The 26,879-nt window shown below is 44.5% G+C and overlaps 1 protein-coding gene across 2 annotated transcripts in view; it reads right to left on the bottom strand.

Moving 5' to 3' along the window:
* The window catches only part of ADCY9 (adenylate cyclase 9), an 81,822-nt gene that overhangs the window by 13,104 nt on the left and 41,839 nt on the right, over positions 1 to 26,879 (bottom strand). Inside the window, exons 2-7 of one of the 2 annotated variants that reach the window (XM_015642711.3) lie at positions 24,899 to 25,071; positions 19,461 to 19,565; positions 15,099 to 15,316; positions 10,499 to 10,601; positions 6,911 to 7,119; positions 618 to 777 (exon numbers count right to left, since the gene is read on the bottom strand). In XM_015642711.3, the coding sequence (XP_015498197.1) occupies positions 618 to 777; positions 6,911 to 7,119; positions 10,499 to 10,601; positions 15,099 to 15,316; positions 19,461 to 19,565; positions 24,899 to 25,071 (968 nt within the window). The remainder of the gene's footprint in view (positions 1 to 617; positions 778 to 6,910; positions 7,120 to 10,498; positions 10,602 to 15,098; positions 15,317 to 19,460; positions 19,566 to 24,898; positions 25,072 to 26,879) is intronic. The other variant, XM_015642712.3, reaches the window with a different exon arrangement.

Genomic DNA, 26,879 nt, shown 5'->3' with positions numbered 1-26,879 from the left:
AACCATTCTGTGGTTCTATGAATGTTTAACCCCTTGTTCTCCCCTTCTGAGTGCTTTTAATTACAGAGACACCAAATTCCCTATGAATCTCTGTGTCTGGGTTAAATATACCAATTTATTCCCAGTTCTTTTCAGAAGGCATTCCTTTAACCATTCCCACAGTTCCTGCAATGGCCATTTCTAGGTACTAAGAGCTCTCTCCTTTGAGTTCCTTCATCTCACTCTGCAAAGCCAAAACAACCCTCACTAATCACTGTTGAGGTTCACTGATACAGCTCCTCTGACTCCAAACTCCAAATCCAGCCCAGGATGATAATCCTGAGATAAAACCATTTGCATTATCTCAAAAAAAATCCTGCAGAAGTGCTTGGTCTAAGAGGAAAAAAGTATTCAGGCAGCAGGAATTTCTAGGTATCCTCTCCCCTTTTGTCTGAGAGTTTTCACCGTGACTGTGTTTACATAACAGACCAGGAATTCCATCATCCACAAAGCCCCATCCCTCCAAGGGATCTGTATCAAACAGATGTAAAGCAGGAGGGAGGTGGAGGAAGGCAGGCAAGCAACAAGCTCTGCTAGCTCCAAACCGTCACATTATGGAACGGAATTCAACAACTTACATGTATATTTGTTTCAAAATCAGAGGTGAAGTGTGAAAAAACTGCAAGAGCTGGGAGAGAAACCAGGATTGCACCGAAGAAGTGTCGAGGCAGCCAGCCAGATATCACCTCCAGGAGACGCTTGGTGCAAGTCATCACCTCCTCCAGGAAGAACGCCATCCTGGAACACAGCAAAGCAGGGACCCAGCCATTAATGGCAGCACATCTCCTTGCACCTCTCATTTACCTGTAATAATACAGCTTCAAATCCATCACTGAGGCTCTGGGAGCAACCAAAGGTGCCACAGCACCTGCTGGTGATTCCAGGGAATAATCCAGCTTGGCTGCCAGGTTTGCTCCGGTGAGGAGGGGCAGCAAAGGGAGGGAGAGCCTCGGCACGGTGGCTTTGAGGAAACAAATTGAAAGGCAAACTTCACTTCCTTGGAAGGTTAAAGCAGAGGGAAAACTCCTCTCCATTCATAAATAAAGCAGGCAGGGAGAGAGGAAACTTTTTACAAGTTAAAGTTACTGAAAATAACACCAGGAATGTTTGAGGAGCAGGGCAGCTCCAGCACCCATCACACTGCAACCCAAACCAGTTCTCCCAGTTGCGAGCAGCCAGTCTGCTCCATTCCCTGTCATTAGGGAAGGGGAAGGGGAGCGTGGGCTGTGAGCTGGCAGCCTGGCAGGAGCTGAGCTGGAGGAGCTGAGCTGGAGGAGCTGAGCTGGAGGAGCTGAGCTGGAGGAGCTGAGCTGGCACCGCACACCCAGCTGGATCCCACCAGCCACGCGGGGAGGAACGGCTCTCGCCTCGAGCTGCCGAGGAAACCACGGCCCCAACCTGTGAAGAGCTGAAGGAGCCAACTGGAAGAGCTCTGGAGAGCAGCTTACCGGAGATGCTTCTCAAATGAGAGCGGCTCTAATTGCTAAAATGAGTAAGGGAAGGTAAAAGGATGCTCAATGCTCAAGGGCATTGCACAGAAAACTAGTATTTATCCACAGAAATAAATCCTTGGGATAACTTCCTTCTCAAAGCTCAACGTGAGTCATTTGAGAAAAATTGCAACTGCTGTTCAAGTGCCTAATTATTTTTAAGAAGCTGTAAAAAGGTGGTGTAGCAGAGTTAGCTGCATCCAGAGCCATTAATGGCATGTGTGGAGTTATCAGACTCAGGCTGGGCAGGTAATTCTGGGCTACAGAGCCCAAACAGTACAGAATTACAGCTTTTTTTTTTTTTTAACAGAGATGCTCACAGCCAAAAAAAATAACCAAAAAACATACACTAAATAGGAAATTCTCCAAAATCACATAAATTACCCCAAATCACCCATATATCTAAAAAGAGAAAAGATATCCACTCATTTTTAACCCTGTTGTCTGAAATACAAGGTTTTATATTGCATAAAAGCCTGACACAAATCATGTTGAATTTCAAGTTCTTTGTACCAGTTTGACACTCATTCCACACCTTTAAATATAAATTGTTTGTGAATGAGATTTTAATTCTCTGGTCTGGAATTCTTTGACTTGCAACCACAAGTATTTTGTGAAGCACAGAAACTCTTCTCTAATTGTATGTGTTAAAATCTGTAAATGATACTTAAATTTATGGAAGAAGAGGAATTTGGGAGGATGGAATACACTGTAATTCATCGGGAGTCCACGAGAGGGTGCTCACAGATTTGCCAGTTCCCAGAGTTTAATGGACTTCCATTCACACCAAAAATTCTAACTGTATTCCATCGGAAAACAGAAATTCCAGCAAAGCACTGATATTTAAAAACGGGATGAAAAAGATAAAAAAAAAAAAAAAGCTCTCTAGAGTAAGAACTGGGGTTTCTGAAGGGTTACAGGGTGTCAGAACTGTCCCTGTGCTCAGTGACAGCCCCATTGTCCAGCACTGAGTACGTCTGGAATCACCACCCAACTCCCCATCTCTGAGAATAAAACCCTGCTGGAATAAAACAGAAATGGGCTGGAATTGGGATTGGGATCTCCAGGGCTGAGCTGAGGGAAGGGGAAGGGGAAAGGGGGAAGGGGTGCCAGGCCCAGGGCTCCCTGTGAAGGCAGCCTGGTGCCGCCTGTGCCCACGCCTGGAGCAGACCCCGGCTCTGCTCGTGTCTCTCACCCCAACCCACACACGGGGACTCCACTCTTTGCATCCTCCTCCCTGCCAAGCCTCCATGCCAGGACAAATTGGAACTACAGCAACAAATCCACGGGTGAACCCACCGGGTTAATCCCACCACGAGGACGCCGCTGTGTTTAGGCAGCTGCGTGGCTCAAAAAGGCAGGTGCAAATTCCAGGGCAAGGCCACGTTTCTCCTGATAATCTTCACCTTCTTGCACTGATTTTTTTGGGATGGGATTTATTGTGGGGCTCTGTGCTCTGGAGTTGAACTACAGAATTCTCCTTGAGAGTGAATCCAACGCTCCCAGCACAGGAAGTCAGGGGTGCATTAAATCCAGACAGCAGTGAGAGCTGCAGACAGATTTAATAGCTACAGGGCAGTATCAGTAAATAATGCAGTGTCAGTGGGCAGCTCAACAGGGCTTAAATGCTAAAGCATCTGAGCTGTTTACACAAGCTGGAGTTCAAATTAGTAACTTTGACATAAATGATTAATGGCTGATGGAGACTGTTACCAACATTTCTGTATTTACTGGCAGTTTAAAATCAATTCCCAGAGTTCAAATCAAAAGCTTTTGGCACGGCAGCAATTTGGTGGGATATTAAATACCAGATGTTAGAAATAAATAAAGGCAAACAGACTACATTGTTTTCCCCAGCATCAATACTCTGTATCAGTCATGTTAACAGATCTGGTTCATTAAGCTGGAGGGGCAGAAAACAATTTGTGCTCCTGGTCATGAGGAATCCATTTAGGAAGATCCAGTTTTGGCCACAGGTCCTGGCTGAGGACAGAAGGGAGGTGAGAGCAAGGCTGGGAAGGCAAAGCACCAGGAAAAGGGCATTTCTCTGGTCAGACAACAGCGAAATTTCCCTTCTACTGTTGGACTGCACTTGCTCTCTTCATCCAGGTAATTCTTTTTTGGTGCCTAGAAAGGTTCTTTTAAATTCATGAATCAACTGAAAGTGCTCCCACCTCTCACTCTCTTGAGCAGGGCTAAACAACCACTCTTCTGCCTTCAACCCTTCACCCACAAGCCTTCCCTGAAGCACCTTATCAAAAGCAACACATTTTTTGTAAATAAACTTATTTATAAGCAGTTTTATTCAAGGACAAGATGTCAAAATTATCTAGTGAACAAAACTTCTATATTTATACTAAATATTGGGCAGAATCTCTAACCCCTATTCCTGCAGAGCCTCTCCTCAGACTCCCAAGTGGAATCTCACACATTGTTGTACATTTAATGACAATTTTTTTAAAAATACCAGAACTTCAGCACCTCTCACTCTTCAGCTGAGCTTGTCTAAGTAGCCACATTTCAAGCAGGCAGAAGGACATTCTTCAGAGAACATTACAGAGGAGATGACATCTTCCACGTGCTCACAAATGAAGCACCAATTTTTGCATGCAGCTTTATACAATTAATCTTGGAGTGGCTCTTGAGCTAACAGTGGGATCCTCATCTATAGGTACTCCAATAATTTATTATCAGACACTTCAGAGGAATCAAAACATCTCTCTCCCTCGTAAGCTTTGCTCCATGAGGACTTTTGCTGTTGCAGAGGTCGAGTTTGAAGTTGTTTCTCACTGCCCAGGCTGTGCCAGTGCTCTCCCCTCCCACAGCTGGACTGAGGGCTGAGCCACAAGAACCAAGGCAGCCCTTGCTAGGCTGAGTCTTGTGTTTAATTACAATTTAGCTGATTTAAAGGCAGGGTGCTTAGCATCATGATAATGAAAATACAATGTGAAACTTAGTCAAGAATTTTCTGGTCTTAAAATAATCCTTTTTCCTGAAATTCTGGGATTGTGCCCAGCATTGTAATCCAGTCTCCTCCCCAAAGATATCTCGGTGGTATTCTGTGATTGTCATTTGGGATGACATTTCTGCACAGGAAGTTCTGCACTGTTTCTGTGCATAATGAGTGGTCAGAGGGAGCAGTCCTCACTTGGAAGAGGATTTGAAGAGGAAAAAGATCATTTTCACCTCCCTGCCCAAAGGAACTGTACAGAGTGTGTGTCTCAGGTTATGGAGACTAGGGTGGCCCAGAAATGTATTTTATTACAAAATAAATTCAAAACATCCCTGCTGGTTCGAAGGAGAGGAGAGGGAAAGGCAGTGGTCACTTACCCCATCCAGCCATTCCTGGTTCCCAAGGTAACCAGGACAATTTGAGGGGTCTTGGGATCACTGGTCAGGTTGCCAGCACAGAGCTGCAGTGAAGCCAAACTCACAGACAAAATCACTTTGCCAACCTTTGACTATATAGACTGAAAACAACAATTTCCCTTCTCCTTAAGGAACCCATAAACCACCAATTATAGAGCAGGACTGCAATAAAACCTTATGTATCTACCTATAAATATTTCTGAGATTATAGCAATAATTTTTATAAATGTACAAAATAAGGCAGAAGCAATGTCCCGTGGGGAAAACAAGTGGGAAAAACAACAAATTGAAAAATACTAAAATGAAGTAAGAATTCATCTGTAAAGTGAGTGAACACAAATTTTCTCCAAATACACCTGGACAGCAGAAAGCAGCATTTCTGCAAAGTGGTGGTTGAGCTGTTCCCAGCTGAGCAAGTTCACAGCCACCAAACCCAGAGCAGCTGAAAGAACAGCCAGGGCACATTAAACTGCTTGAAAAACTTCTGCCCCACCCAAACCAGAGTGCAGGAACTTCTGCAAAGGGGAAAATGAATTTTTGATGCGAGAGGACAGAGCAACAATTTACACAGTTTTGAATGACAACTCTACCAGTTCAACCATCAGTACAGCTTTTAACTCTGAATTTTTAGACTTTCTAAAAACTATTTCAATTGCAACAGCCAAACACCCCTGCTAAGAAATGCTATCTTTAAAAGCATTTCATAGATGGCTTCTCTCTACTCCACATGCCAGCTTTGATGTAAATCCACTTGCACACATTTATATGCCCAGTAAGGTACAAACCTCCTTCAGTGACTAAAGCATTAATTCAGTATTTTTTACCTCGATCCTGCAAAGTCAAAATAACAGTGCCAACTGCAATCTCTTGATTCTTTTGAAACAGCAGCAGAAATTGCTTCCAGCTCATAATTACAGAAGCATTCTGATTGACACATTCCTGACAGATCTGCAGGATTCCAGGAGAGGACACCCATTTGCACACACCACCCTCATCCTGCTGTTGTGTCAGGGAAATGCAGCGAGCACAGGATGAGGAGGGCAGAGTGAACTCCTCCCACAGTCCAGACAAACAAACATCTCATTAACAGCTTGATTAGCTGGGTTAATGACAGCTTACACGGGGTATCTGTGTAGATCACCCAGCACACCCAGGAGAGCAGAGCTGCAGGAACAAAGTGCTCTTTGCTCCCCGTGAGCCTGTGAGTGACCCCGGGGCTGGGGGAGTTACACAGCAGCTCCTGGAAACCCAGAACAGCCCAGCCCTGGGCACAAACAGGGAATGAGGAGCTGCTGTTAAAAACCAGGCACCTGCAGCCAAGTGCAGAGCCTGAGGGGCAGGACAAGGGCTCAGGTGTGGGGTCGGCACCTCTGAGCACGACCCTGCCAAGTGCCACCCCTTCTGCAGACACAAAACAGTGTCCCTTCCCTTCTGGGGAAACACTGGACTCCTGTTATATGTCAGACACAGAAAACATCAACTACCTCAATGTTAACCCATTTTTAAAAAAGAAATAAATCTGGACAGACACAATGTGCCTTCAGCAATTTCTCTTCTTTCTTTCTTTGAGGGGAGCACTGCTCTTTGCAGCTCTGATACATGATGTTGGTTTTAACCCCAGAGCTCAGTACTCTTATCTTGGAATTTAAAGAAGCGGTTTTTTGGGTGGGTTTGTTTCCAGGCAGATAAAAGTCTTCTGTTTGAATTCTGATGGTCCTGTGAGGAGAGAAGGCATACAGTGGCACGTGGCACCCTGAGGAACAGTTAGAGGGGCATGGATGGGGTGCAGATTACATTTTCCATTCTATCAGAGCCATAATTCTGCTACAACTCCTGTAGCAGAGCTCTCCCTGCACAAGCTGTGCCACGAGCCTTGGCTGCACTGACACCATTCTCCAAGCGTTACAGCCCGTCCAAGCGAGTCCCTGGGATGCTGTCAAACAAAATGTTCCTGAGCCAGGCACCACTGCAGCTCTCCCTGTTATCTGCAGACTTTGTTACACTTTCTTTACCTGATGGAGATGACAAGGGACAGCACTTCCAGCAGGATGGCGATGACAAACACCACGACGGCCGCAGGTGGCGGAGGGGACGCCACCATTCCGTGCTTCAGGAAACAGGTGATGGAGAGGATGAGGAAGACTGTGGTGGACAGGAACACATCCAGGAGTGAGCTGAAGGTAGCACTGGCAAATGTCTTCACTGGAGCATTCCTTATAACCTGTGTGGAACACAGGGATTGAGGGAAGGGATGAAAAGGAATAAATGCTATTTTGCCGAATTCAGGTGGATGATGAACAGAAGCTCCTAACAAATAAAGGAATGAAGAAATTTTCTTCATTAATCCAGTGAAAGCACTGGTTGGAAACAAGAAGCAGAAGAGGTGAACTGATGGCTGTCACAGCTCCCTGAGCAGATTGTGTTGGAAAGAAGTATTGGTGTCACAGCCCCCAGGCCCGGGGTGATTTTTACACACTATTATGACACAGGAAAAAAAAACAACATGAAAACTGACTGTTCTGTGCAAAGAAACATAAATATAATAAGTAGAAGATAAGTTATGGGATATTTTCTTCTATTATTTTAATTTAAAATAATAACAGATTTTACCATAACCTTTTTAGCACTGATGGTTAAGAAAACCCTCCTAACACCACTCCACAGACACAGCTCCTGTGGCAGAATCCACATCTCCCTTTCAGACCAGATTAAAAACTGTGTAATCCAAATTGATCAGAGCCCAGGATACCAAATTCTGCTCTTCCATAACCCCTGACCACACACTCCCATCCCATCCTGGCCAGTGCTTGTGCAGCTGTGCTTTGTGCTACCGTGGCCAGTGCTGCTGAAAAGCAGATTATGAGCTCCACATCCTGGCTCATGAAGGTGAGCCCAGTCCTTGGAGTGTTTGTATCTGCCCAAGAGATACACCATAGAAAACAAGTTCCAAAGAAAACCAGATTATTATGTTATCAATGTCACCACGAAGGAGCCCAGCTGGAGGGCTCTGGTTTGATTTGAAAGTTTCTTTTGCTCCTCAGAACACTTCTGTGCTCAGCAATACTGGGAAACAAACTTGTTCCTCATTTGTACCTCCCTGCAACCTAAGAAATCCAGCCAGCATCACTTCAGTGCCAAAATTACCTTTTAACCTGAAGGGGTAGCAGAATCCTGTTCATCCACACATGAAGTCCCATCAATTGAATTAAGGGAAGCAGCACTGGATCCCCAAGTGACAGAGTTAAAGATGCTCTAACAGTGTTAAGTAGTGCCTTCATTTCCAAATGAGAACAGATTAAGGCTCTTGGGAAGTAGAGCTAATTCCTGAGAGGGATCACAACCTGAGCATGCAGCTGGCTCTGTATAATCAGAGGTGAATTCAGGGGTGAATTCAGAAAGTGAAGTCACTTTCAGCAGCAATGACTGTCAGGCCATTAGAGAACCTCAACTGTTGTCAAATCTTTCCACTCTCTAAAAGATTTCACTGTTGTTTTGAACCAGAACTCTGCTAACATTAAAGCTTTAAGAGGTTTTTGCCCCAGTGCTGTGGAGCTACTATTAGAGAGTGAAAATTCCCACTTTCAAGGAGGTAGTAATTTTCAAATTATTAGCTTGCCACTAACAAAATGCACAGGCCACATTCCTGCTCTTTCCAGGAATTTCCCAAATAGCCACATTAATAGGTCCATCTGTCTGTGCTTTACTACCTCTGCTTTGCTTCTCTTTCCACTGGAAACTACCTGATGTACTATTTTCTGTACAGTTTGCAAATTTTGCAGGCTGCATACCATAGGAAGTTTCTCCCTGTTGTTTCTACAGGAACTTTATGCAGAGATACCACTAAATTACAGTGCTGCAGGATGAGCACAGAGCTCCTGACCAAAGTGAAGGGACTGAACTGCAACACAGCTGGGCTTTCCTTTGGTAAAATAAAATAAATGTAATTAGGTGTCACCTGGAAATATTGGAAAACAAACAAATATTGCTAAGGAGAATGTGACAACACTGGCCAGAACTGAAAGGAACAAGCAGCAGGAGCAGAAATCCTGCTGCCCTCAGATGCAGGACAGAGAAGAAGAAAAGAAACCCATACCTAATTTATCCTGTTCTGCAGAGGGATCACCCAAATCAACAGCTCAGTGCTGCTGGAAGGGAAGGGCCCATTCCCCTTCCTGCTGCCGGACGCTTATCTCCTGCTGGCTCTGGCACTTGCCAACCTCTCCAGAGCTGCTGCTGCTTCAACACAGCACAAAACAGCCCGAGATGGAAAGAGAAAGAACCCCAAACAGAAAAACAAACCATGAATATTTCATGCTAGGCCACTAAATGAACTGCTCACAGCAGGGAAGGCTGAGAAGCACCAGAGCCATTAGAAGGAGCAGGGAGGAGGAGGAGGAACAAGGAGGGCAGAGCAATTGCTTTTTCTTGGCAGCAATTTTTCAGCTACTGGTGGAAATGCAGCCTCAGTTCTAACTGACACCTAATGTCACTCTAGATAAATTTAAACCATCTTGCTAGTTCCTATCAGACAGGCAGGGAAACCCACTGTTGTGGAAAGCCTGTGATATTATTAGACCCCAAGGGAATTAAGGAGTTTTTAGACTCAGTGCAGAATCCTGAAGAAAACCTTGAAGAGTTCCTTACAATTTACTGCTCCTTACAATTCCAGTGTTTTGAGCTGCCTGTACTTGAATGCAGCACACTTATGGAATCAGAACATTTGAATTTAGCACAGGTTTGGATTCCACAGGGATAACCATGAGACTGTGACTAAACAAGAATCAAATTCCAAGTTACCATCCTCAAAGTTAGAATATTTGATGAGAAGACAAGCAGCAATTGGTCCTTTACTTTGGTAAGTGATGGTCCTTACCACCTCGGCATGGTTCTCTGGCCACCCTAAAGACTTAAAACATTAACCTGAACATGGAGGAAAGACAGGTGAGAAGTGACCAGTGTACCTCAGAGTTCCAGCCCAAACACTGGACTAGACTCAGGGCATGGCAAAGGATGCTCCAAGGGCTGGAACTCCTCTGTTCTGATGCCAGGCTTGGAACGCTGGGGCTGTTCAGCCTGGAGGAGAGAACTTTGGGACACCTCACAGCCCTTCCAGTGCCAAAAGGGGCTCAAGGAGAGCTGGATAGAGACTTGGGACGATGGCCTGGGTTAACTGGACAAGGGGGAATGGCTTCCCAGTGCCAGAGGGCAGGGTTAGATGGGATATTGGAAGGAATTCTTCCCTCCAATTCTTCTATTGGAGGCCCTGGCACAGGGTGCCCAGAGAAGCTGTGGCTGCCCCTGGAAGTGTCCAAGGCCAGGCTGGACAGGGCTTGGAGCAGCCTGGGACAGTGGAAGGTGTCCCTGCCCATGGCCCAGAATGAGATGGGCTTTATGGTCCTTTCCAACCCAAACCATTCCATAATTCTATAATAAACTGAAAGGAGACTGTTTTCAGAGGCAGCAATATCAAGTAGCAAATCACATTTGACATTTCATGACTCTTGTCATGAAACAACTGCAACAAAATGTGTTAAAAAACCCAAGGACAGACAGTGGCTTAGACAGATTACAGACAGAAACCAATACCAGTAGAAACACACCTCTTCCTGGTAGCTCGTCCTGTAGGCCATCTCCAAATCCTGGTCCAAGAAGTTGAGGCTCAACTTGTTAATAGGTGGTTTAAAGAAGTAATCTTTCATGAGGCTGAAGAAAGAAGACAAAATCAACATCAGTTTGTTCAGCTGTACCTCCTTCAGCCCCCTCCCCAGTCCGTGGCTGCTGTTTCTAGGGATGCTGGCACTTGGCTTTGAAGTTCCTGTGGTTTTGCTTCTTTTTTGATCACCAAAGTATCCTCTTACCCACATCACTTGCTCAGTCAAAGGAAATATTCCACAAAAAACCAGCAAAATTTTATACTTCCAGGAAGAGTCTAACAAGTCCTTCCAGAAATTTAACAGACCTAACTGATGAGTACAGATAATTGTAACATAAGCCAGCAAACAGTAAAGGTTAATTGCTGCTACAGACACAGAACTTCTGCAGACACGTGGCTGTGGGATATTTGTGTCTTGGGTGGAATTCTATGGCTCAAAGCAAGCCAAGGATGACAAAGGTGACAAATTGTTATGGGGGGGAAAAAAAACATTGCCCATTTTAGAAAACAGCAGTTTCTTGTTATTTCAGACACTAAAATAACTCAGTAACTCAACTGGGAACACTCCCTTAATGATCCAGGCTGCAGAGAAGAGATGGAGAGCTGAGATTTACTTCTGAAATGGGAGATTTGGAATGACCAGCACCATCAACAAAGGCAGTGACAACTAATGACATCAGGGCTAAGGAACCCAGAGGCAGCATCTGCCAGAGGGTGTTAATGCCCTCTTTCACCTTCATCTTTTCCACAGAAGGTGAAAAAACCCCACAACAACATAAAAGAGGCTTCAATCATTAAAAAGTTGCTTTTATTTCCCATCCTCTGGAAGAAAAATAAAACCTTTTTGAGTTTTGCATTAGCAGAGGTTTATGAATGAAGTTTCCTGATGGCACTTGATCTGCAAACTTTTCCTCCCCTGAGCAGGTGCCAGGGAGCTGAAGGGACCCGACAGCACCGAGTGCTTCGTGCCCAGGGTGACAGAGCAAGGTCACACCTGCTTGTGGCACTTGTGGCTGGGACACTGCTTACAAACACACCCCTCCCTGCCTGTGAACCTCACTTTTGAGCAACTGATTCCATATGTTATTTACAGGGAATTGTTTCTAAACTCCCTCCCAGTCTAAAATGGGGTGGTTGCTTTCCCAGTGCTATTCCCACCCTGGGAACTGCAGCACCACAGCCACAGTCAGAACAGGCAATTTCCAAGCTGGTGACTCTGAGCAAAAACCAGAGATGCATGTGAGGTCAAATTCCAAGCAGAAGAAGAAGCTGAAAGAAAGATCCTACAGAGCTTGTCTGTGCCTGAACACTTTTTTTAAGGGGGTTTGGTTTTGGGGTTATTTTCTGTTTATTTTTATGGAACTCTTGCTTAAGAGGTTTTTTTGGAAGCTCCCAGCACAAGATGGCGTGTGGGAAGCTTTTTTTTTCCCAACTGAGATGCAAGATCAACCAAACACACATTTCTAGACTGATGTTAGAGAAGACAAAGGAGTCTAAGCATAAATATGGTGGATACTTGGTAACCTTTAAACACGCTGGCCTTGGCCAATACATTAAAAATATCAGGATAGTCTGAAGGAATGACAGGATACCTTCACTTGAGTCACCCCTCTCTCTTTCATTCTTCCTTGTCTTCATTCCTCACCTTTCTTAGACATTTCTAAGAGCATCTTAAAATAAAAATTTTGAAAGATTTTGTGTTTTTTTCCCCTTAAGTACTGTTGAATCCCCTTTCTTCCTGCAGGGAAGCTCAACAGAGTTGGTGATGGTGCTGTTGTGCTGGTTAAGGATGTAGGAGGAACAGTCCAGCTCCACAGTACAGCATGAAACAGAAGGTGGAACACGATGGAACCAGGGTGAAGGCAGCACTCCCAGGCCCTTCTCAGCTCCCTGTCAGCTCATTCTGTCTCCAAAGGAAGATCCCACTTGATGAAACAGTCAAGTACATAATCTGCTTTCCAGGAGGCCTTTGCCTCCCAGCACAGGGTGTTCCCCAGATCAAGCAAGACTGAGAAATGGGAAATGAAAGAAACAAAGAAATTTAAAAATAATGAAAAAGTATTTAAACAATATTTAAACAAGAAACTGCCCCAAGGAGGAGATGATGGGATGCACAGAACCCAGTTCTGGGGGAGCTTCATACATGCCTGAGATTCAGCTCTGGAAGTCTGGAGAGATCATTGTGAGTACTGCCCTGGTCAGCACACGAGTATTTGCTTCTTGTACTTCAGAAGGTTTATAGCCTAAGGTATACCTAATTTTTGCTGGAAACAAAAATCCCCAAACCAAAAATCCTTTGAGGATATTCCCAGTGAAATAAAGCTCAAACATTCTATACTCTTACCCTACAGGTTCTTTTTTAAAGAACACAGTAATGTGCAGGTTACAGTGAAGAAGGAACAGGATTTTTACAGAAGTAAAGGCAGACTGGAAGCTGAAAGGATTCACTGTTTGTTAAATACAGATAATCAAGCTGTAAGAACTGGAAACTTTCATAAAAGGATCCTTTTATAATGTACTAATACAAACACACCACACTAATACTGTCTTTATTAATATTATTTTTAAAGAACATTGGAATTGTGCCGAGGTATCAGCTCCAAGGTGAAATCTTGGCATGCAAAAAACTCCCAGCCACACAGCTGAGCTCAATATCCCCAGTGTGAAGCATTTCCTCCCAGCTAGCTCCAGGCAGCTTCCTAATGCAGTGTCCAGGCTCCTGAATCCCCCCAGGATATGTTTAACCCTTCCCAGCTCTGCAGGAAGCCTGTGGGATTAATTTATGCACTTTATCACCATACCTGGGTTAAGTATTTTCTGTTAACAGGAATTTATATCCAAGTGCTCTGCAGTGGAAATCACTGCTCAGTGCTTAGGGAAAATCACTTGGCTTTGCAACAGCATCAAACCAACACAGCAAAACTCATTAAAAATGGGGATTCCTGTAAAATGACCACGAGGAAGTTTGGTCTCCTCCCTGAGACACCTCAAATTCCTCATTCAAAGATCCTCACAGATATTGGATTCATCAAGACCAACAATTCTGTTTTACAGAAGGGGACCAAGAACATTTTTTAAATGGCTTATTCCATATAATTTCTCATTGAGAAATGTTGAAAAAAATCAGTGTAAACTGGTAGGCTTAAAGCATTTTGCATAGATCTAATTAATCAGAAGATTATTTTTGGAAAGTTATGTTTACATGAACTGAACTCAGCAGAGAAGTTTCCTTGGCAACAAGAAATGGCCCACTTAATATGGTAATGATGATATTTAATTGGGACCAAAAAAAAGCCAGGCTTTGACTGATCTCAAATCATGGTACTCCTTCCAAATCAGAAAAAATTACCCATTTTGGGAGTGGAGGAGGAAAACACAAGAACTTGGGTGAGGTATCTTCAGCAGACCAACTGCATAAATTCAGCTACTTCTATAACTTAGAGTTTGCAGAGTGCTGGTTACATTTTAAACAAAATTCCTATTTGTTCTGGCTGATTTCTGCCAACTTTTGGACATTCCAAAACTGTTTATTTTCTAATATTTGGAAATATCAGCTAAACCTTTATTCTCAGCCACTAATGACAGATCACATACCAAGAAAAACAATAAAGAACCCTAAATTTTGACTCAAATTGGCAACAGGAGAAAGGTAAACTGAGAAAATCTAGGGAAGAAACTGGAGAGGGACTCCTGTCCCTCCCTCTCTCCTCTCCCTGTCTGAGCCATGTTTCCATAACAGTGATGGTGTTCCTGTTCCAAACAGCTGAGTCCATAAGAGAACTCAGTTTCAAGGATATTTAGATAAAATACCCTCAAATATGAGTGGAAACAATGAAACAAAAATAAAAATAGCCATAAATAATAACAAACTCAAGCTACCAGTTTAGCTGCTCCAGTCAAGTCACTGCCATAATGGAGGTATGGTTGTGTGTTGATAAAAATCCCACACTGCTAAATTTTGAGTATTTCCTCTGCTCAAAATAAGCTTTTTTGTTTGAAACAGAGAGAGAAAGTGATTTTCCAATATCTAAGTAGATAGTAAGGCCATGAGAATTCACTCCTATTAATTCTGCTTCCAAGCCCAGTAGGATTTCATGATTAGTCACATTATCAGATGTTTTTCTTTTACTATAAAAAAATTTGAGTTTTGTGGTTCAGATTTTATGTCACACCTTGAATTGCAGAGGAAGGTACACACTACATGCATTAAGAGGACTTTGCATTATAAAATGGAGCTCAACTGCGTGATGAGTAATTTAAAGAGCAATTTCCCTTCTGAAGACTCGACTGAAGGAGGACTGACAGGAGGACTGTTCACCATGGAAGCAATGAAAAACTGGTTTTACTTATTTTAAACAGAAAGCTTCTGATATCAAGTTCTTACTGTTGTTTAAGCAGAATAAAGACTAAAATCAGGAAACTTATAACGGGCTATATGTTGACAATAATCACTGAAATCAGACAAAAGCACACAAATAGTAAAGATATGAGACCCCACTACTGCCTTCTCACCTTTACAGGATTTTACACTGCTCCATTCTCCTTACCTGTCTTCTTTAATCACATCCACAAAGTGGGCATCTGTCTTTTCTCTGATGTTTTTGAACCTCAGAGGGAGCAGAGCTGACTGATCCAGGCTCACCCCGCCCCAGCGCCCCTTCTCCTGCAGCATTTCATACAGCGAGGTTTGGCTGTTGCTGAGCTTCTCCTCCTGGGGAGGACTCAGAAGTCCATTCTGAGTCTTTGGACTGTGTCCTCCTGGAGCCTGGACAACAGAGAGCAAAACACAGCCAGGGAATGTCAGGGTTAACAACAGACAGAAGAGAATGTAAGGAGCAAAACCTGAGAGAAGCTCTCAGCACCCTGAGCTTGCCCTGACCACAAAGACCAAACTCCCCCTGCCTTGAATCCACCCCCATTTCCTGTGGATGTATCTCCCACACCTCTCTTGTGCCTCTTTAGGTGACACCTTTGTGCTTTTTATGAAACAACTCCCCAAGGAGCAGAAAACAAAGTGCATTTTCACACAGCCAGTGTCAACCAACCACAAGCCCCAATTTCATTCACTCATCTTAGCGTTATGATTCTTTGAAAAAGCTTTTTAAATACACATTTAATCTGTGCTGACTCTCCCTGGGTCAATGGACAGCTCTCTCTGCCAGCCTTTGCTGATCCTTCCCCTGACCACTGTGGGTCTGCTGCTTTCCCAGAGGTTCCCCCTCTCCCCCACCTGTGGGAAGAGCCCTTTTGTACATCTCATCCTACAACAAAAACTCCTGCAAATTAAACTGCATTTCCTTCTCTAAGACATACTTCTTTTTTCTGGTTTTCCTTTGCCTTCCTCTTAATCAAGCTTTAATTCTGACAACAGCTTGCCACATGGCTTAGGTACACAGTACCACCAATGCTGCTGCCATTGGAGAACACAAATTACTTTTAAATAAAAATCATTCTATTTTCGTGGAGCCTGAAGTTCCCTCTTTTACATTTTGTTTGACCTAGACCAATATGTACTGAAGCAATTCCAAAAGAATTAGACAGCTAAGTGTGGTTAGAATGAAAATGAACTGCAGTTAGTCAGGATCATTTTCAAATGCAAACATAGAGCAAACTTGGCATATTTGAGTGTTCATCTTCCCCCCTCCATATCTTATCACTTATCATGTAGCATTTATCCTCATCCTGAAGCCCACTCATGACAGAAGTTTCTCCATTCCTGCTTGTACAGAAGTGACAAGCTCCTCCAGAAGACTATTCTTGGATGTCATCACAGTGACCATAAATAAATACCATAAATATCATCACCACCCCAACCATGTGCTGAAATATGTTACTGACATTGTAAAATCAACTCAGCTAAAGTTAAAAAATATCTGCTTTCTGGCTGCCCATGCCAAATCAATTCCATTTCCTTGAGTGATCTGTCCTGTGAAGCAAGGGAGGCAAGTGAACACAGGTGAAGGGAAAGGTTCAGACACTGCCAAGGAAGATAAAAGACTGAGGGGGCAGCAGGAAAACCCTGTACAGGGCAGAGCCAGGAAGCACTTGAGCTTGGCTCCTGTCACAGCCACAACCTCCAGAGCTAAAGCCATAACAAGGTGTGTTGGAATGGTTCCCTGGAGCTACAGGAAAAGCAGGAGGGAGGTGGGTTGTGCTTCCCCTTCCTCCCTCCCTCCCAGGGGGATGTGGGATCCCCACCCTGTGGGCTGCCCCAGCAGAGGTGTGAGCCCGAGAGCCACGTGCTGGGAGCCAGGAGATGGAAAGATTCCCAGTCTGGTCCCTTCTAGCCCTCCCAACAGTTGTTTCGGCAGCTTGCAGGTGCTCCCAGCACAGTGACAGCAGCTGAGGAAGGAATAGGAAATGGGGTGGTTTCCTTGGTGTGCTGCCAATGCTTTGCTGCAGACCATAATCACCAGAGGGGAAAGGGGATTTCAGCCACAGATCCCAGCAGGGGCACACCAAGAGCCCCAGGACAGAGGGACACTCCTGTAAGGCAGAGGCACAAGAACTTCTCACATAAAAAAGGTCACCAGGTTCTTTTCTAAGAGAAAAAACATTGAGCAGCTCCTCCTACATGTCTGCCAGGTCATCCCAGAGGGAACAGGGCTATGGAGCATCCTCCAGAGCCAGGGTAAACGCCTCTGGTTTTGAGGTGAGGAGGACTAGCAAAGGGAAACCAAATAAATTGACCAACCAGCTCTTAGTGAAGAGCCTTCATTGTTTGGTGGGTTGTTTTTTTTTAACTTATGCTAAGGACTATATTTGCTCAGAGCATTTCCCAGAACAACCTGAGGCCTGAAGAAAAACTGAAAGTCACAGTATGAAACAATCTTTCTCCTCTTCCTCACCACTCCAACCACTTGTTAAAAAGCAGTAAACAAGAACCCACAGTTTTTGCTATGATCAGCTCAAATACAAGATTTGGACTCCTATGCACAGTCTGCTTTCCCTGCTATTCCTCAAGATCATCTGAAAAATGCAGTGAAAATTTCTCTCTTTCACAGAAGGTCAGCACGGACTTTCTCTTTAGTTCCTTGGCAAAGGCTCAAATCCCCAAGAAAATTCTTCCCTTCAGTCAGCTCAAGGTTTCTCTGTGCTCTGTTAATCTCAACAGGCAGGGATTAGAGTATGAAACTGTTTGTGTAGGAAAAAAAAATCCCTATTTATTAAATGTTGTTAGCTTTGACGTTACTGGTACTTCCGAAGGTAACAGGCTGTAGGGTTTCCCTGGGAACTTGGAGGCTCAGCGTGGAGTTTCCTCTCATCAAGAGACAAGGAAGCTCCAGAGGCTGTTGGGAGCCACTCAAGTCCAAGGATATGATTAAACATCATTAACATTCCCTAAAGACAGGGACATGAGTGCAGCATGTGGTGTGGGAAGGGAACAGAGATGGGTAGAGGCTTTTGGCTCTTCTTCCCAAGAGAGCTGAGGCTTCAAGGAAGTCTTGGGAATCCAATGCCACAGCAACTTTGTGCATGTGGCTATTCTTTGAGTTTTCAGTTGAACAAGCATCCCAGACTGATGGCCATGACACTGTTCCCATTTTTGGCTGAGCAATAACTGAACCAAACCCAAGAAGGATGTGCGACTTGGGCTCCACTGGAATTCCTCCAGTGGAATTACAGACCTCTTCCTCAGCTCTGTATACAAATCTCCTCCAGGGAAGGTCAGATGACTTGCTGATTCACACACACAAAGCCAATGCAGCTACAGTAGGAAGCAACTTAAACCAAGCAGTTGGTAGCTAAGGACAATCCCTCTTCAGTTGGTTCTTGGAGATCCCTGCACGTGGGCAGGGGCCACCTGGAGAAGAAGCATCTCCTGCCTACCATCTTGGCAGCCCAGGCAGATCTCCCACATGTTCTCTGTCTTAAAAGATCTCAAGCTGGTTTGAGACAAGTCCCTGCTGACACCTCCCTCAGGGCTCAAGGGATCATGATTTTATTCTTTTCTTAGGCTGTTTCCTGGAACTCTGGCACAGAACTGCTGTGTAACACACCCCTCCAGCCCTGTAAGGCAGGCCCTGCTTCTGAGCTTGCAGTTTAAGCATGAGACAACAGGTCAAGTACAGACAGAGAGGGACAACACAGATTAATGTGGTGGCTCAGCAGTGGCAACAGTGCTGGCAAGCTTTTCAGTCAGCTTCTTACAGGCAAGAAGAGCTGTAGGACAGACATGAAGAACAAGATCACTGTCTCAGAGCATATCTACGGAGTGATTCTCCTCAAGGAGGGAAAACATTATATTTTTTGAATATGTAACAAGCAGTTAATAAGCACTGATCCTCAGTCTGCATTTAGCTTAACATTCAGGGAACAGTGAGAGGCCACAGGCAGAGCAGAGAGGCTGTGAGGGCCATGAACAGGACAGCAGACTGGCAGTGTCTGGCACAGGAGTAGGTGGCTTAGTGAGAATATCTGAGCAACAGGCAAGGAAAGCAAGCGTGGCAGCAGCACAAGGAACATGAAAGAGGCGGTTTCTGTCGGTCAGGAAAGGATACAAACTGACTTAAAGCTGTGAATTTTGTGTGTGAACAGGAATGACCTCTGTCAGAGCAGTGATGCAGGAGACACTGGCAAGACACAGAACTTGTGGTGAGGTGACACCCACTGGTGTGAGGATGGAGAGTGTGGTAGTGCTCACTGGGCCTCCCTCTTTGGGTACCATCAGCATAGTTTAAAGAGTCCAAATTTTAGGTCCTTCTCTGGAACAAGTGGAGCTCACAGAATTACTAAAAATTTTGAAAATTGGGGCAGGGGGACTCAACTAAATTTTTGAACATAATTCAAAAATCAAAATCAGTTCTGCTGCTTAATGGCTTGGATAAAGGAATAGTGGTGCAAAAATAAGAAAGCTGAGGGAAGCAGAGAAATAAGGGAAAGAGGGAAGTGAGAAATACTTCAGTTACCTTCATACTGTTTTTATGCTCATCCTGACAACCATTTTGGATAGCTCCTTCATCTATGCTGACATCGCAGTGGGGAGCAAGGGTGGTACTACATGAAGGGCAAGGCTGAAATGAGACAAAAGAATTTTAGCCAGGAATGTTCTGGTGTCCTTGTAGTATGATGCAATTTGTAATTCAGTCCACTTGTAAACTTGCAGCACGGTTCAAAGATAAACAAAGCTACAGAATGGGAGGCAGGGAGCAAAATTTGACTGGAACAGAATGCACCATTTCAAAAATAAATCACAGATTTGCTGTTTGCTGAAGCTAAATCTAATCCAGGAAAGCTTCACTAGTGTAAGATCACAGATACAGTGTAATCACCCTGCACAGGCAAAGGACCTCCCCAGGAGGAATAAAACACTCTGTAGCAGGAGAAGTGCAATTTTCCTGTGTGAAACCTGTCTGCATAGGGATCTGAATGCCATTAGGAGAGAAGACAGCACAAAATGCAGCAAAATCCAGAAAAAGCATGAAACACCATGATGAATTATGAACAATCCAGGGAAATGGAAAGCTACAAATCTGAAATGAATAAAGGAAAATGATTTTTCATACAGAGCCCTAAGAAAGGAGAGGGAAGCTCAGGCTATAGTACATTGCTGGAGCCAAACACTCAGCAAATGTCACAGGGAACGAGGAAAGCAAAACCATCAGGATTTGCACTAGTTCCAGGTTGTGCATTTTGGAAGCAACCTAAAATATTGCACTTGAGCTTTTAAAACAAGCTAATTCCTTCAAGTTAAAATGCCATCTTTTTTAGGGGAATGAATCCTGGAATTGTATCTTCCAAGTTCTTCACTCTCTTCTCCAGTGCTGGCAGTGTTCAGGCAGAATCCTGCTCAGAGGGACCCTGAGCCTGAGCCCTCTTGGCAGCTCCTCTGTTCTGGAGATGTTCACTGTGACCAGGCTCACCAAAGTCTGCTACTAAACATCACAGCAAGTTTTCCAGCAAGAACTTGAGTCTTTTGTCACAAACTCAACATCCCATGTTAATTTTGTCTGTTTGTTCTGGACACGTTCAAGCCTCTCTAGTCCAAACCAACAACTTCAGCCTTCAGGTTCATTCCCCATTTCAGAGAGCAGCATCTTAAGTCTTTTCAGAACTAACTTTTCACCTAATTCTCCTTTTCCACTTTTGATGTCCCACCTGAAAATACCCAGCATGTTTAATTTTCAGATGTTTCTCCCAGCTCACTCTCCCTGTGACATCTAACCACTCACCAGTGCCTCCCAAAGGCTTTCATGTAGGACCTTGAGCTTCCTCAGCAGCCAGCAGACCATCCTGCCTGATGTTCCTCAGGGACACAGTCCAGGCTGGGCACTGAAATTACTCTGACTTTCTTAACCTGGCATTAGAATAAGCAATTTACATCCAGTTCTGAACCTCTGCAGTCTGAACAAATACCAACACAGCTGAAGAAACTATGAACTTGGTTCTCAAATGGTTTTGTTTAAAAATAATCTGACAAACTATCACAAAAGTCTTGGCCACTTGGCGGAAGGCATTACTAGATGGCCTAAAAAATGAATCGGCAGTGGGCTAACAAGCCTTGTTACCTAACCCTCTAGGAGTTAGATTTAGATTTATCCATGGCAGAAGTCAGGTAATGGTGACAAAAAACAAATTATTTCTAACAGAAAATAAAGAAACCACTCCCTGTTTGATCCTGCTAATAAATCAGCAAGACCACCTCCAACACTCGGCTCCTGGGGTTAAGCCAGAAGACAAAGGGCTTGGAAAAGCAGCCTGACCTTTGAGAAGAGGCAGAAGTTCCTCTGACTTTCCCCATGTGTTCAAGTCAACATCATTAACTTCCTTCTCTATTGCAGGCATTCACAGGCTCCGTGTGCTGTGACCTCAGTCCATGAATAAAACATTAATGCACTTCCAGCAAACCAAGACAAGCAAAGGACTTTCTGTTTTCATACCAAGCAATCATTAAAACATTTTTACAACAGCTTATGATTCCCTGTCAAGTGAGGCATGTCATAAAAGATGATAGGGAAGATAAACTGACACCAAAACCACTTAGGCAGGGTAGAGTGTTTTCATTCAAAAAAACACCTGCTATTATAGATTTACTCAGAGTTTCTACCCTCTGTGTTCACCATTTTATTAATGTAAACACATCTTATTGACATTCAAACTGCAACAAGGTTTGGAGTTAAATGAACTACAGATACACCAGAGGAGGAAATACAATTCCTTTCATGGATCAGTTACTGTTGCACTCTCCCTTCCTGACTTTCCTTTACCGAACTTGTCCTCTAGAACATCCGTTCAAGCCCAAAATGTGAAAGTCATCCTTTGCATCCAATATAGCCACTTATTCCCTTTAAAATAAAAATATTTCAACTTGCCTGTAATTTTGCCTCTCCTACTTAAGTCTCTTTTGCAGAGCTGGAGTCATCTCCTCCTACACTGACACCATTTACAGCTTTGTATTTAAAACAGTCGGCATGTAAGTCATGATTCTTTTGCAAATTATTATCTCCAGACCCTACCAGCAAGCTGCAGGCTTGAAAAAAAACCCTCACGAAAAAACCAAAAGCTGTAAAAAAGAAACCCACTCCTTTTCAAAAACTGTGCATGATCTGTGATCAAACTGCAGTTGTACCTTGTGGGGGTTTTTTAATATACATATATACTTAAAGCAGAAGAGGGGCAATTTAGATTTGCTATAAGGAAGAAATTTTTTACAATGGGAGTGGAGAAACACTGTCACAGGTTTGCCCAGAGAAGCTGTGGCTGCCCCTGGATCCCTGGAAATGTCCAAGGCCAGGCTGGACAGGGCTTGGAGCAGCCTGGGATGGTGGAGGGTGTGGGAGGGGGTGGGACCAGATGGGCTTTAAAGTCCTTCCAAGCCAAATGACCCCATAATTCAGTGCATCTCCCCAGCAGAGAGAGGTGCACATTACCCTCAAGAGCGAGCTGTGGAGTCAGGAATCCCTCAACCTGCCTGTGCTGGGAGAGCTGGGGGTGCTCTACAGCCTTAAAACAGGTTTTAAACCAATGCTCACACAACTGCTCCATGGTCCCCACTGTGACAGGGCTTCTGCATCCACCAGCTGGATGCTCATGGGATCACAGGGAAACCTGGGCTTGGGCTCATCCAGATTTCACTGCAGCATCAGAGCACTGGGGCAAGGCAGGCTCAGGAATCACAGCTCTGAGGCCACTTAGGAAATCCCTGGCCAGAGCTGCAGTGCTGAGGGTGATGAGTAAAACCAGGCACCTCTAGACACAAACTCCACAGTATCTGTAGCACAACAGGGTATCCAAGGCAGCTGAATCTGAGCTGGCACTTGTCTGAGATGCTCTTCTGAGAAGCTTTTAGTATCTCCTTCTCTCACTCTCAGCCATGCTGCTCTGCTACTTTAGCACTCTACAGACTTTCACTCAGCAATTAAACATTTCAAGGACCAGGAGCTGCTGGACTGCAATGATCCTTGTGAATCCCTTCTGCTCAGGATATTCTAAATAGCAATTAATACCCAGCAAATTAATACCCAGCAATAGTCCCAGGGCAGAAAATCAGAGACAAAGTATGGTGGGACAGCAACGTGTTCCACATCACATGCCAGCTGCTCAGGAAGAGTGGTGCAGCTGTACCTGCCCTTGTGTGATGTAAATCACCCCACAGGTCAGAAAACACCTAACAGAGCTGATCCTTAACCACAGACTTCATTTTGCACCTGGATCACTTGAACAAGCAGCACCCCAAGTTTGTACATAACAATGCCATCAAGCCCCAGCTGCAGGTGGGTCAGACCCATCCTTCACTGCAGTTTCAGTCCTCAGTCACAGCCTCCTCTGCTGTCTGGCATTCCCAAAGCATCCTCACTGTCTCTCAGAACAGCAGCCACAGCTTCACTGCTTGGCTTCATCCCTCCTCTCTCCCTTCTGCTCCACACAGGCAGCTCAGCAATCCTGCTCCACTTGGCACATTCTTCTTCCTTCTCTGCTTGAAATGAAGGAGTTGCTGTCACTGCCACACCTGGACCTCTGCACGACCACATCCTGGGCAGCACTCACAGGTTTATCTGTACAGCTCCCCCCAACTCTAAGATGTATTTTCCTGCCTTATCTGCCATTGCCTTCGCTGAAAGGCAAGAGGGAGCTGAAAACTGGTGCCAGCAGGATGCCAAATATATTCTTTCTTACACAGGAGAAGGAATAGAAACATACCACCAGCAACTTGGATGCTGTCAAACCACACTCAGTGCATATTTTGGGGAGAGATAAAGATGGCTACAGCTCCCTCCTGTAGCTAAACAGGCCTGGCCTGCTCTCTGAGGAGCTCACTCGACTTTGGACCATCTGTTTGGGTCAGCCCTCCAGCTGATCTCACCTGTAACCCAGTGTTTTTACTTCTTAATCTTAAGAATTAAATCTTAATTTTACTTCTAAATCTTAAAACTGGGAGCAGAAGCAGGGTAAAGGTGCCCTACTCATGCTCTCTCTTCTAATCCAAAAAAAAATGAGAAGCAGTAAAAATGAAGCAAAATGAAAATTATCCCCACATCAACTCTGCCAGCCAAGTCTCAAACCTGCATTGAAGAGATCCAGTCAGGTCTGACCACACTGAAGTGTAAGGACAAGGACCTGCAGATGGCCACCCCTGGCTCTGACTTTGTGCCCACCTTAAGCAGCCCAGGAGAAGGAAATCTTAGCACAAATGAAAAGAGAGAATAGACATCTGTTGTTTGGCCAATCTGTTCTGAGATGGAAGATGGAGAGTAACAGCAAAGCTCTGAAGCAATACACATTGTTTCACAGATTTCCTTGTCAAGAGATCTTGTGAGAGGTGTGAACATAACAAAGTGTCATCATTCCTCCAGGCTGAAACCATACAAATCATTGCCCTCAGCTCCAGATATAGGTTTCTAGAGCAAGCAGATAAACCCATCTTGCAGCCCACCAGAGCATTTTCTCCCATCACAGAAACAATCCAATTATCTTTTGCAGGAATGTCTGTTGAATAATCATGAAAAGGCTCTCAGGTACATGACCTTCATGACACAGGAACAGCAGAAGCAGCAAGAGCAGAAAATCACAGGAGTTGCAGTAGCTGCATAAATCATATTTCCCCCCGCCCAAAAAAAAATCCAGACCATTGAAAAAGCATCACTGACCTCTCAGTCCTGAAACAAATAGAAATATTTATTTGAAATCACCTTTGCAAAGTGCTCACTGTATTTTAGGGATTGTTTGCTAAATGGGGAGTGAGGCATTTGACTTGGTAAATTTTTCCTCCCTCAAACTCTGTTTTGTCACTCCATGTATACACACCCATACATATGTAAATATGTAAAGCAGTGCATAAACAAGCCCATAAGGTTTTCCCATCTCTGCTCTGAGATCCATGCTGCTGGGCTTTGAGAGGACAACTCACCTTGGGCTTTTCCACCTGTTTGGTTGTCTTGGCTGGGTCGCTGGAGTTCTCGGCTGACGACGTTCCCGGTGTTCTGGCTCCGTCTGAGGACTCCAAGCCAGGAAGCAAAGCTTGAGAACAGCTGCAGTGGGGCTCCTTCACCTTCTGACCCGAGATCAGATAGGTCTTTAAACCTACAGGAAATAGAAATGAACAGTCAGAACTACAGAAAGACAGAGAGAACACTCCTTTGGGCTTCTCAGACACAGTGACTACCAAAGCACTGCCAAGACTTGAGAACAGGGCACACAAAAACAGACAGTGGTTGGGAAAAATGACCAGGAATACAAATATGTTCTGTGCAAAGTGGTGGCAAACAGGGTTACCCAAATCTGCTGTTCCAGACACAAGAGGCAACTCAGACACACAGCAGCATGTACTCTCTTTATTCCATTTTCATTCATGTACTTCTGAAAAACACAGCTAAGACCTTATGTATTTGCTTCTAAGTCATAATTTGAGCTTTCCCATTAACTCTTTACTTCTGCAAAGGATCTGCAGCCTGGTTTTCACTGATATCTGTATTAATATTCTACTTCTGAAAAACCAGCATGTACTTCTTCACTTGCCAGAGAGATGTCGTGAACATTACTTAGTGCTGGTAGCACATTGAGAAAGGAAATGGCATTTAAGTGCTAGAAATTCTGATGGGTTTTCATAGTTAGTGCAGACTTCACATTTTTAAAGAACAAAATCAATCTCCCTCTCTCGCACGTACACCCACACACGCCCTCTGCAACTGGTGTATGAATTGAAGCATAATTGGAAAGCAAATCCAATATTAAAGGCCAGGCTGGTAAATAGCAGGTTGTATCAAGCTGAGCTGTATCAAAAACCTGTTCAAAAAATGAAAGATTGGAATTTTATTTAACATATCACTTCTTTTACTTCCTTGAACTTTGTGCTGTGGTGTTCTGGGCTATTTCTAGACACAAAGCCTGAGAAGGAGCTCTTAATCACTACTTTCTGACTTCACAGGAGTTCATTTGATTGCCCCTGGATGGGCAATGTCCTGCTCAGCACAGAGGGGCACCAAATGTCCCCCAAAAAAGGGTGGAGGGCACCAGCATGGAGAAGGGCAAAGCGCTCATTTTCCTGTGGTGCCAGAGCCCACATTCCCAGGGGATGCTGTCCCAAACCCTCCCTGCTCCAGGCTCCTGGGATGGCTGCTGGGTCCCATCTGGGTCAGCTCTGCATCCTCTCCCTGCCCCCGAGACTTGGCTCCCAGTGCAGCCAGACACGGCTGTCACAGCCATCGACCCATTCCACTGGCTCCATCCACAGCGCGAGCGCTGGAAATAAATGTGTCAGGTTGCAGCCCATGGAAGAGAGCAGGTTCCTGCTCCCTGTGATAAGGTCAGTCTCTCATACTCTCCTTCACAGACAGAAAATCATATTCCATAAACCTTGCTTTAGGTCTTTAATACACAACACAGACTGTACGTTGCCGAAACCTTTCCAATAAAATAATTCAGGCACGCTAAGAGCAATTTTGCAGTTTCTCTCTTTATTCCACTCTATGAGCTTCAGCTCCTGAACATGACAAGCACCACAGAAAGCCACATCCCTACCCACCATGTCCCCCTCGGGCTCCAAAGCTGCTGGGAAAGCTCTGCTGCTCTCACACACCGCTCGCTGGCATCTCGGAGATGTTACGCCATAGCCAATCTTTATTTTTATATCATTTATAGTAGTGCTCGCATTTTATTTGGCAGTGCTGCTTAATAAAATCCTGACTGCTGCTGGCTTCCAGATGTCGGGCTCTCTCCTTCAAACTTCTGCTGATGGGGGCTGCTGTTTGAGGAATTCACCACAATCAGCTCACAATTATATGTTTACTGTGGTAAAGGCTGGAGCATTAACTGACTGCTCCTATTTATAAAAGCTACCTTAAAGCAACAGGAGTCATTTCCCTACTCCTATTATTCCTCCATTTTTTTTC

The sequence above is a fragment of the Parus major genome, chromosome 14 (assembly GCF_001522545.3).
Source record: "Parus major isolate Abel chromosome 14, Parus_major1.1, whole genome shotgun sequence".
Taxonomy (NCBI): domain Eukaryota; kingdom Metazoa; phylum Chordata; class Aves; order Passeriformes; family Paridae; genus Parus; species Parus major.
Note: the sequence above shows the minus strand (reverse complement) of the source record. Positions and strands in the feature narration are given on the sequence as shown.